This window comes from Hordeum vulgare, chromosome 5H, assembly GCF_904849725.1.
Source record: "Hordeum vulgare subsp. vulgare chromosome 5H, MorexV3_pseudomolecules_assembly, whole genome shotgun sequence".
Lineage (NCBI taxonomy): Eukaryota > Viridiplantae > Streptophyta > Magnoliopsida > Poales > Poaceae > Hordeum > Hordeum vulgare.
Window position 1 is genome coordinate 534,152,960 of NC_058522.1, and position 12,751 is coordinate 534,165,710.

The 12,751-nt window shown below is 43.7% G+C and overlaps 1 protein-coding gene across 1 annotated transcript; it reads left to right on the forward strand.

The window, feature by feature from the left end:
- Positions 1-11,439: 11,439 nt before the first annotated feature.
- LOC123398484 lies at positions 11,440-12,335 on the forward strand. Its single transcript, XM_045092947.1, has one exon. It carries the CDS (start codon positions 11,533-11,535, stop codon positions 12,073-12,075), a length of 543 nt encoding a protein of 180 aa, XP_044948882.1. The 5' UTR covers positions 11,440-11,532; the 3' UTR covers positions 12,076-12,335.
- The last annotated feature ends 416 nt before the right edge of the window (positions 12,336-12,751 follow it).

Sequence of the window (12,751 nt, forward strand, 5' to 3'; positions counted from 1 at the left end):
CCAAACGGAAGAAAAACCCCGAAATGATTTTTTCCCGAACGGAAGAAAATCAAGGGCCTTTGGGCCAAGCTAGGTGGGCTCCAGGGAGCCCACAAGCCCGCACTCCGCCACCAGGGGGAGGCGGCGGTGGGCAAGCTTGTGGCCTCCCTGGCCGCCCCCTGATATTCCGTAAAAAATCAGGGGAGCCTCGAAAATACTTTTCCGCCATCGCAAGCTTCCGTTTCCCGCGAGATCTCATCTGGAGACCCTTCCCGGCGCCCTGCCGGAGGGGACTTTGGAGTTGGAGGGCTTCTTCATCATCATCATTGCCCCTCCAACGACTCGTGAGTAGTTCACTTCAGACCTACGGGTCCGTAGTTAGTAGCTAGATGGCTTCTTCACTCTCTTGGATCTTCAATACAAAGTTCTCCATGATCTTCAAGGAGATCTATCCGATGTAAACTTCTTTGGCGGTGTGTTTGTCGAGATCCGATGAATTGTGGATTTGTGATCAGATTATCTATGACATATATTTGAGTCTTTGTTGATCTCTTATATGCATGATTTGATATCCTTGTAAGTCTCTCCGAGTCTTGGGTTTTGTTTGGCCAACTATATCTATGATTCTTGCAATGGGAGAAGTGCTTGGTTTTGGGTTCTGCCATGTGGTGTCCTTTCCTAGTGACAATAGCGGCAGCAAGGCACACATCAAGTAGTTGCCATCAAGGGTAAAAAGATTGGGGTTTTATGACTGGTTTGAGATTATCCCTCTACATTATGTCATCTTGCTTAAGGCGTTACTCTGTTCTTATGGACTTAATACACTAGATGCATGCTGGATAACGGTCGACGTGTGGAGTAATAGTAGTAGATGCAGACAGTATCGGTCTATTTGTTTTGGACGTGATGCCTATAGAAATAATCATTGCATAGATGTCATCACGACTTTGCGCGGTTCTATTAATTGCTCGACAGTAATTTGTTCACCCACCATCTACTTGCTTTCATGAGAGAAGCCACTAGTAAACACTACGGCCCCGGGGTCTATTCACATCCATCGTTTACGCCTCCGCTTTTACTTTGCTTTGTTACTTTGTTGCTTTCATTTCTCACTTGGCAAACAATCTATAAGGGATTGACAACCCCTTCATAGCATTGGGAGCAAGCTTTTGTGTTTGTGCAGGATCTTGAGATACTCCTCCACTGGATTGATACCTTGGTTCTCATACTGAGGGAAATACTTACCACCGCTACGCTACATCACCCTTTCCGCTTTGAGGGAACACCAACGCAAGGCTCCAAGGCCACGGGGAAATCCTTTGCATACTTGCCTAGGAAGTCCCTTAAGGCGTAGCCGCAGCAGAAAGATCAAGCCAAGTATTCTCCCGTCGACGTGCCTATTTCTGACGCCGTTGGAAGGTCTTTTGTTGCAATAGCAAGGGGCCTAAGAAGACCGGAAGCGTTGAGACGAGGCTCGAAGCAATGGAGCAACAAGTCTTCAAGTGCCAATGGATGGTGGAGTGTGGACTCAACACCAACCACATGATGATCACGGAGTTCACCAGCAATCACAAGATGGATGCCAGCAATCACCAACAGATTTGAGGATTCCGGTGACTCGTTCATCCTGCCATAATGGAGCACCTATGCCTTGGAAGACGGAGGATTAGACTACTTCAACATCACCACCAGCATCACCACCAAAGGAAGACAACTAAGCATTGGTATGGGTAATCCCCTTGGCATTTCCCAAGCTTGGGGGAGTTGCCCTGGTATCGTATCACCTTTATATCTTTTGCTTTTACCTTTGTTTTAGTTCTTTCCTTTTCAGTTTTATTTGTTCTCTTAGTGGAATAAGTCTTTAGTGTTTAGTTTGAGTCTTTTGCCTTGTGTCTCCCCCGATGTATTCGAGCTTGCGAGCTATATAATAAAGAGTATCTTAGTTAAGGGCTTTGTTTTGTGCCGTGATCAAAAGTATGAAAAGAACGATAGCATGAAAGATCATGAGATGATCTTATGGAAAGTGATAGCTTCACATATAACAAGTATAATGATTGAAACTTGTTGAGAATAGACCAACATAGACCCCAGTCATTGTTGCAATTAATAAGAAGTAATAAGGAAAGAGAGGTTCACATATAAATATATCATCTTAGACACTCTCTATAATTGTGAGCACTCACCAAACTATTACATGCCTAGAAGTAGATGTTGGACAAGGAAGACAACATAATGAATTGTGTTTGCTTGGTTCCAAACAATGTAATATGATTAGAGATCCCTTAGCATGTGACGATTGCTTCCACTTCGTATTAGCCAAAACTCCCGCACCAAGTAGAGATACTACTTGTGCATCCATAAACCTTCAATCCAGTTTTGCCATGAGTGTCCACCATACCTACTTATGGATTCAATAAGATCCCTCAAGTAAGTTTTCATCGGTGCAAGCAAGAAAAATTGCTCTCTAAGATGTATGATCTATTAGTGTGTGGAAAATAAGCTTTGTACGAACCTGTGATGAGGAAGACATAAAAGCGACAGATTGCATAATAAAGTTCTTTATCATAGGAGGCAATATAAAGTGACGTTCCTCCGCACTAAGAGGACACGCATCCAAACCTCAAAAGCGCATGAAAACCTCTGCTTCCCTCTGCGAAGGGCCTATCTTGTACCTTTACTTTTTTCCCTTGTAAGAGTCATGGTGATCTTCACCAATTCCTTATTTAGCCTTTTTCTTGGTGAACGTCATATGCTTGGGAAAGATCTATATTCATATATCAACTTGGAGCTGAGTACTTATGCTTTATTATTGTTGACTTTACCCATGAGATAAATGGTTGGGAGGCAAACTATAAGCCCCTATCTTTCTCTGTGTCCAACTGAAACTTCGATACCATGAGTACCACGTTAGTTGTAACAATTGTGGAAAACAAAAGAGATGATTGAGTATGTGGATTTGCTTTACAAGCTATTATTTGACTCTTTCTGATAAAATGATAAATTGCAATTGCTTCAATGACTTTGGACGGTTGTTGGCCACTTCTCGGTAAGGTTTTTGTTTCATACTTTGCTTTGTGAAGGAATTGTTACTTTCCCATAAGAATCTCTATGATGCATTGCTGTTCTATGTGTGATCATGATGCCCTCATGTCCGTATTTTGTTTTATCGACACCTTCATCCCTAAACATGTGGACATGTTTTGGGTCTTGGTTTTCGCTTGAGGACAAGCGAGGTCTAAGCTTGGGGGAGTTGATACGTCCATTTTGCATCATGCTTTCATGTTGATATTTATCGCTTTATGAACTGTTATTATACTTTGTGGAACCTTACTTATGCCTTTTCGCTCTTATTTGCAAGGTTTATTTGAAGAGGAAGAATACCGGCAGCTGGAATTCTGGACTGGAATGGGAGCAAGTCTGAGTGCTCTATTATGCGCAACTCCAAATGCCTTGGAAATCAACATGGATTTTTTTGGATTTTAAAAAAAATACTGGGCGAAAGAAGTGACACAATGGAGCAACCAGGGGCCCACAAGCCTGGTTGCCGCGACCTACCCCCTGGCCGCGGCAACAGGGCTTGTGGGCACCCTGGCGGCCCACTGGCCCCCCTCTTTTGCTATATGAAGGGTTTCGTCCGGAAAAAAATTAGGGTGGAGCTTTTTCGTGGATTCTCCGCCGCCACGAGGCGGAACTTGAGCAGATCCAATCTAGAGCTCTGGCAGGACGATCCTGCCGGGAAACTTCCCTCCCGGAGGGGGAAATCGTCGCCATCGTCATCACCAAAACTCCTCTCATCGGAGGGGAGGCATCTCCATCAACATCTTCATCAGCACCATCTCCTCTCCAAACCCTAGTTCATCTCTTGTAACCAATCTCTGTCTCACGACTCCGATTGGTACTTGTAAGGTTGCTAGTAGTGTTGATTACTCTTTGTAGTTGATGCTAGTTGGATTACTTGGTGGAAGAGTTTATGTTCAGATCCTTGATGCTATTCATTACACCTCTGATCATGATTATGATTATGCTTTGTGAGTAGTTACTTTTGTTCCCGGGGACATGGGATAATTCATGCTAATAATAGTCATGTGAATTTGATATTCGTTCGGTATTTTGATATGTTGTATGTTGTTTTTCCTCTAGTGGTGTTATGTGAACGTCGACTACATAACACTTCACCATATTTGGGCCTAGAGGAAGGCATTGGGGAGTGGTAAGTAGATGATGGGTTGCTGGAGTGAAAGAAGCTTAAACCCCAGTCTATGCGTTGCTTCGTAAGGGGTTGACTTGGATCCACTAGTTTAATGCTATGGTTATACGTTGTCTTAATTCTTCTTTCATATGTGCGGATGCTTGCGAGTGGGGTTAATCATAAGTGGGATGCTTGTCCAAGTAAGGGCAGTACCCAAGCGCCGGTCCACCCACATATCAAACTATCAAAGTAACGAACGCGAATCATATGAACATGATGAAACTAGCATGACAGAAATTCCCGTGTGTCCTCGGGAGCGTTTTTCCTCTTATAAGACTTTGTTCAGGCTTGTCCCTTGCTACAAAAGGGATTGAGCCACTTGCTGCACCGTTGCTACTACTTGTTACTTGTTACTTTTCGCTTGCTACGTTTCACCTCACTATACCATCACTTGTTACCGCTACTTTAAGTGCTTGGAGTTATTACCTTGCTGAAAACCGTTTATCAGAGCCTTCTCCTCCTCGTTGGGTTCGATACTCTTACTTATCGAAAGGACTACGATTGATCCCCTATACTTGTGGGTCATCAATGTAGCACAGCGGCGGTAAGTATTTCCCTCAGTTTGAGAACCAAGGTATCAATCCAGTAGGAGGATCGCGTCATGTCACAAGTACCTGCACAAACAGAAAGAGCTTGCACCCAACGCTATGAAGGAGTTGTCAATCCCTTATAGATTGTTTGCAAAGTGAGAACTGAAAGCAAAAAGTAAACAAAGCAAAGTAAAAGTAAAAGCGGAGATGATAATTGTGAATAGACACAGGGGTCGTAGTGTTCACTAGTGGCTTCTCTCATGAAAGCAAGTAGACGGTGGGTGAACGAATTACTGTCGATCAATTGATAGAACCGAGAAAAGTCATGACATTATCTATGGCAATGATCATACATATAGGCATCACGTCCAAAACAAGTAGACTCATACTTTCTGCATCTACTACTATTACTCCACACGTCGACCGTTATCCAGCATGCATCTAGTGTATTGAGTTCATAAGAACAGAGTAACGCCTTAAGCAAGATGACATGATGTAGATGGACAATCTCAAATCTATGATGAAAGACCATCTTGTTACCCTTGATGGCAACAACACGATGCGTGCCTTGCTGCCCCTTCTGTCACTGGGAAGGGTCACCACACGGTATGAACCCAAAACCAAGCACTTCTCCCATTGCAAGAATCATAGATCTAGTTGGCCAAACAAAACCCAAGACTCAGAGAGACTTACAAGGATATGATATCATGCATATAAGAAATCAGCAAAGACTCAAATATAATTTATAGATAATCTGATCACAAATCCACAATTCATCGGATCTCGACAAACACACCGCCAAAGAGGATTACATCGGATAGATGTCCATGAAGATCATGGAGAACTTTGTATTGAAGATCCAAGAGAGAGAAGAAGCCATCTAGCTACTAACTACGGACCCGTAGGTCTGAAGTGGACTACTCACGAGTCATTGGAGAGGCAATGATGTTGATGTAGAAGCCCTCCAGCTCCAAAGTCCCCTCCGGCAGGGCACCGGGAAGGGTCTCCAGATGAGATCTCACGGAAACGGAAGCTTGCGGCGACGGAAAAGTGGTTTCGTGGACGCCCTGATTTTTTCTGGGATTTTAGGGAATAAATAGGCCAAAGAGCTAGGGCAGGGGAGCTCCAGGGGGCCACAATCTTGGTAGCCGCGGGCCCCCCTCGCCGCAGCTACACGGCTTGTGGACCCTCTGCGGGCCTCCTGCCTTGGCCCTCAAGTCCCCCGATCTTCTTCTGTTCTAGAAAAATTCATTTCGGGGATTTTATTCCGTTTGGACTCCGTTCCAAAATCAGATCTGAAAAGAGTCAAAACACAGAAAAAACAGGAACTGGCACTTGGCACTGAATTAATAAGTTAGTCCCAAAAAAGATATAAAAGGTATATAAAACATCCAAAGTTGAAAAGATAACAGCATGAAACCATCAAAAATTATAGATACGTTTGAGATGTATCAAGCATCCCCAAGCTTAACTCCTGCTCGTCCTCGAGTAGGGAAGTGATAAAGAATGAATTTTTGATGCTTTCATGCTACCTAGCATAGATGTCCTTTGTAACTCCTCTTATGTGACATGAATGTTCAGATCCGTTAGATTCAAAACAAAAGTTTTCTATTGACGTGGAGACAATAAAACTTCAACAAAACTAGCAAGGTAATCATGAACTTTCAAAATAACAAGGCCAAAAGAAAGTTATCCCTACAAAATCATATAGTATGGCTATGCTCTCTCATCCTTGCACAACGAATTTAAATCATGCACAACCTCGGTATTGCCAAGTAATTGTTTTCACACCTTTACTTTCTCAAACTTTTCCAACTCTCACGCAATACAAGAGCGTGAGCCATGGTTTTAGCACTATAAGTGGAATGGAGTGTGGTGGAGGTTGCAAGGCAAACAAGGAGAAGATGGTCACATTGACTAGGCATATCAATGAGCTATGGAGATTCTCATCAATAGATATCAATGTGAATGAGTAGGGATTGCCATACAAATGATGCACTAGAGCTAAGAGTATGTGAAAGCTCTTAAAGAAAACTAGTGGGTGTGCATCCAACTTGCTTGCTCACGAAGACCTGAGGCAATTTTGAGGAAGCCCATCATTAGAATATACAAGCCAAGTTATATAATGAAAATTTCCCACTAGCTATATGGTGGTGACAAAATGAGAGACTCTCAATCATGAAGATCATGGTGCTTAATAATCACAAGTGTGCAAAGATAGTAGCATTGTCCGTTCTCTCTTTTTCTCTCATTTTTTTGGTGGGCTCTTTGGCCTCCTTTTTTTTGGTGGGCATCTTTGGACTCGTTTTGTAAATGGGCTTCGCTGGCCTATTTTATTTCCTCACATGGGACAATGCTCCATCAATGATAATCATCACACTTACAACTCAAAACTTAGAGCAATGATGACTCTATACGGAATGCCTCCGGTAGTGTACCGTGACAATGATCTAGCATGGCATAGACATCAAAGGAAACATCATGCTAGCTATCTTATGATCATGCAATGGCAATGTAGAAGCTGTGGCACATGTCATGGTGGTAGTTGCATGGCAATATATCTCGGAATGGCTTTGAAAAAGCCATAGAAGGTAGGTATGGTGGCTGTTTTAAGGGAGGCTAATGGTGGGTTTCATGCATCGGCGAAAGTTGCACGACGCTAAATAAGATAGTGATGGTGGAAGGTGAAAGTGCATCTAAACCATGGACTCAACATTAGTCATGAAGAACTCATATACTTGTTGCAAAAGTTTTAGTAGTAATCGAAACAAAGCATTCAAGGCATACTCCTAGGGGAAGGGTTGGTAGGTACAAACCATCGCGCGATCCCGACCGCTACACAAAGGATGACAATCAATAAACTAATCATGCTTAGACTTCATCACATAGCGGTTCACCTTACGTGCATGCTACGGGAATCACTAACTTCAACAGAAGTATTTCTAGATCCACAATACCATACTAGTATAACTTCAATATTACCACAACCACAACTCAAAACTAATTGAGATGAATCAAACTTCTCTAACTACTCAATGCACATGAAGGTGGAAGTTTTCATATCTCTTTGGATAAGTACCCCTTTTGAGACTATTTTCATAGCATAGATCAACTACCACGCCACGCGCTTCCGTGCTCTAAAAGACAGAAGTGAAAACATAGAGCAAAATCAACTAGCTCAAAAGATATAAGTGAAACACATGTGAGCTGAATTGCCTAACCAAAGGATATAAGTGAAGCTCGACAAAATCACGATGAGTGCATGTCTATCTCTCTAGGTGTGCAGCAAGGAAGATTGTGACACGACAAAAATAAAAGACTCCTACGATACAAGACGCTCCAAGCAAAACACATAACATGTGGTGAATAAAAATATAGCCCCAAGTAACGTTACCGATGGATTGAAGACGAAAGAGTGGATGCCTTCCCGGGGCATCCCCAAGCTTAGGCTTTTTTGGCATCCTTGAATCAACTTGGGGTGCCTTGGGCATCCCCAAGCTTGAGCTCTTACCACTCTTTATCTCTTTGTTCATAAGAACTTCACCCAAAACTTGAAAACTTCACAACACAAAACTTAAACAGAAACTCGTGAAATCATTAGTATAAGAAAGCAAACCACCACTTCCTTAGGTACTGTAGAAAACTTAAATTCTACTTATGTTGATGTTGGGTTACTGTATTTTCAATCTTCCATGGCTAATGCCCCCAGAAACTATCCATAGTTTCATCAAAATAAGCAACCAACTCAACAAAAACAGAATCTGTTAACAGCAGACCAGTCTGTAGCAATCTGTATACTTCGTATACTTCTGGTACTTCAAAAATTCTGAAAAATTACGAAAGTCTGAAGAATTTGCGTAGCAATCAGCAGCAAAAAGAATCAACTCAAAAGCTCTCACAAAAAAATGAAAATTCTTTTCGTGAGCAGAAAGTTTTTGTCTTTTCCAGCATGATCAAACGATCATCTCCAGGACTAATCATAACGGTTTTACTTGACACAAACGAAAAGAAACACAAAAAACACAATCATAACAGAATTATGAAAGTGTGGACGCAACAAAACAGAAAGAAAAAGATAAATTCATTGGGTTGCCTCCCAACAAGCGCTATTGTTTAACGCCCTTAGCTAGGCATAAGGCAATAGTATCTAAGTCTAACATACTTCCTATGCATAGGCATTTTATAGGAAAACAAATTGGCAAGACAACCAATAGTTACCAAATGCAAGGAAGAAGAAATAGACAATAGCAATCTCAACATAACGAGAGGTAATTTGGTAACATGAGAGTTTCTACCACAATATTTTCCTCTCTCATAGCAATTACATGTGGGATCATATTCAAATTCAACAATATAGCTATCCCATAGGATATTATTTTCATGATCCACATGCATGCAAAGTTGACGCTCTTCAAAAATAGTGGGATTATCATCAACTAAAGCGATGACTTCTCGAAACTCACTTCCAATATTATTGCAAATATCATATTCATCATGAGGTTTGAACAAATTTTCAAGATCATAAGAAAGATCATCACTCCAATCATGATTATTGCAACAAGTATTGGACATAGCAAAACTAGCATCCCCGAGCTTAGAGTTTTGCATATTTTTAGCGTGATTGTCACTAATAGAATTTATAGTGAAATCATTGCAATCATGCTTTTCATTCAAGGAGCCCTCATGAATCACTTCATAAATTTCTTCATCACGATTTTCAGATTCACGCATCTCAAGCAAAACTCCAAAGAAAAAGTCAAGTGCACTCAACTCACTTGCAATTGGATCAACATAATTAGATCTCTTAAAGAGATTAGCAAGTGGATGAGGATCCATATCACTAGATTTTTAGCAAGCGAAGATGCAAGCATATTGAAGGCACATAGCACACAAGCGAACAGAAAGCAAGCGAAAGAAAAGGGCGAGCGAAAAAGGCAAACGAAAAAGGCAAACGAAAAAGGCAAATGAAAACAGCAAATGTGAAGTGGGGGAGAGAAAAACGAGAGGCAACTGGCAAAAAAGGTAAATGCAAGAGATGAGTTTGTGACACTTACTTGGATAGATCTTGACTTGATCTCCCCGGCAACGGCGCCAGAAATCGGCGTGTTGACGGGAGATTATTCTTGTCTTCATACTCCTCGGCAAGCGATCCTCCCCGGCAACGGCGCCAGAAATCCTTCTGCTGCTAGCTACGCCTATAGGGATTTCCTTGGCAAATATGCAAAGGATTCCCCCGCGGACTTGGAGCCTTGCGTTGGTGTTCCTTTGAAGAGGAAAGGTGATGTAGCACAGCGGCGCTAAGTATTTCCCTCAGTTTGAAAACCAAGGTATCAATCCAGTAGGAGGATCGCGTCAAGTCACAAGTACCTGCACAAACACAAAGAGCTTGCACCCAACGCTATGAAGGGGTTGTAAATCCCTTATAGATTGTTTACAAAGTGAGAACTGAAAGCAAAAAGTAAACAAAGCAAAGTAAAAGTAAAAGCGGAGATGATAATTGTGAATAGACCCGGGGGGCGTAGTGTTCACTAGTGACTTCTCTCATGGAAGCAAGTAGACGGTGGGTGAACGAATTACCGTCGAGCAATTGATAGAACCGCACAAAGTCATGACGTTATCTATGACAATGATCATACATATAGGCAACACGTCCAAAATAAGTAGACCGATACTTTCTGAATCTACTACTATTACTCCACACGTCGAACGCTATCCAGCATGCATCTAGTGTATTGAGTTCATAAGAACAGAGTAACGCCTTAAGCAAGATGACATGATGTAGATGGACAATATCAAATCTATGATGAAAGCCCATCTTGTTACCCTTGATGGCAACAACACGATGCGTGCCTTGCTTCCCCTTCTGTCACTGGGAAGGGTCACCGCACGGTATGAACCCAAAACCAAGCACTTCTCCCATTGCAAGAATCATAGATCTAGTTGGCCAAACAAAATCCAAGACTCGGAGAGACTTACAAGGATATGATATCATGCATATAAGAAATCAGCAAAGGCTCTAATATAATTCATAGATAATCTGATCACAAATCCACAATTCATCGGATCTCGACAAACACACCGCCAAAGAGGATTACATCGGATAGATATCCATGAAGATTATGGAGAACTTTGTATTGAAGATCCAAGAGAGAGAAGAAACCATTTAGCTACTAACTACGGATCCATAAGTCTGGAGTGGACTACTCACGAGTCATTGGAGAGGCAATGATGTTGAAGTCCCTTCAGCAGAGCACCGGAAAGGGTCTTCAGATGAAATCTCGCGAAAACGAAAACTTGCGACGGCGGAAAAGTGGTTTCGTGGAAGCCCTGATTTTTTCTGAAATTTTAAGGAATAAATAGGTCAAAGAGCTAGGGCAGGGGAGCTCCAGGTGAGCCACAAGCTTAGTAGCCGCGACCCCCCTTGAGTTGGTCGGAGCTCACAGTGAGCTTGATTACGAATAAATATGTTCAGGGAGTATCCTTTGACTGTGCTTGCAATTACAGTAGTATTTGCAAAGAAGAACAGCCCGCCGAGTCCACGGCTGTACGCCATTCGCTGGCCACAACAAACCTCCAGCCTGTGCTGCCCCCACTCCCGGCTACACGACAACGCTCCCTCTGCGTCTCCCTCAGCCGCTCCGCTATATATACCTCTCCTTCTCCGTTGCCTTCTCCGGCAGCAAGCACACCACACCATACATTACCACAAACAAGAGAAGAACCAGACAGAGGCTAGCACCAGCAGTCCAGCACACACGCGACGACCAAGAAGGAATGGGCCTGTGTGTGTCGTACGACGCGGCGGCCGACGGCCCGGCGACCGCGGGGGTGGTGCTCCCAAGCGGCGAGCTCCGAGAGTACTCGATGCCCGCGACGGTGGCGCTGGCCCTGGAGGAGGTCGGCGAGAAGGGGTGGTTCCTCTGCGACGCCGACAGGATGGAGTTCGACGGCTCCGTCACGGCGGTGCCTGCCGGCGAGGAGCTCCGGCCGGGGCACATCTACTTCGTTCTCCCGGCAAAGACGCTGGGCCGCTGCCTCACCCCCGATGAGGTGGCCTCTCTCGCCGTCAAGGCCAGCGCCGCCCTCGTCAAGGCCGCCACCGCCTCGTCAGCCAGCGGCCGCCGGCGCCGTCGGGGCTCGGTGGCGCCGCTCGTGTTCGTGCCGTCCGAGGACGACTACTCGGCCGAAGATACCTTCACCATGGCGACGTTCGCGGTGAAGCCGACGGTGACGCAGAAACGGAGGGTGGCGTACCGGGGCGGCAGGTCGCCGCCGCGGTTCTCGCCCGATTTAACCGCCATTTTGGAGAGCGAGTAGAGGTGCAGAGCGTACGAGACTGCCTGAAAAAAAAATGGGCGCATTTTTGCACATAGCCCTGCCTCGCCTGACCGCGACTGAGGCGTTGGCCCGGCCGCTGATGCTAGATCGGACGGCGAAGATGCGGAGATAGCCGCAACACATGCTTGTGGATACGTGGAGTTAGTTTTTCAGACACTGTATAAAGATTGCACATACAGACATGTCAGTCAATGCAATGTAAATATTGCATCGTGAAATAAAATGTATTTTCCAGTAAATCAACAATGAATTGAAGGGAGTATAAATGGTATGGAGTACGTACAATCGGCTCATTTTTTTCTCAATGAAGAAGACGCTGGCATGAACAACTCCAAGGAATTAGAAACTCACATGATGGGTACTTATGTTCCAAAACCATTTTGCAAAAATGAACTAATCAAGTATAATAGATCTCATATATTTGTATTTTCATGCTCATATTGTTAATTAGAATATTCATGTTTCATATTAGCAAGTATCATCTAAAAACATTGTTAACAATTCTCGTAGCAACGCGCGGGGAATTTCTAGTTAAGAGAAAGATGAAATGATGGAGCCGCGGGGTCTAAGAGGTCTTCTGGGTGGACCGAAGGTGTCGTAGTCCTACGTGAATGTTGTCCGGACTCTCGCGAAGCCCACTTTGATTTAGTTCCTA

Coding starts and splice junctions, on each gene's coding strand:
- LOC123398484 (XM_045092947.1), top strand. CDS start 11,533: ATGGGCCTGTGTGTGTCGTACGACGCGGCGGCCGACGGCCCGGCGACC.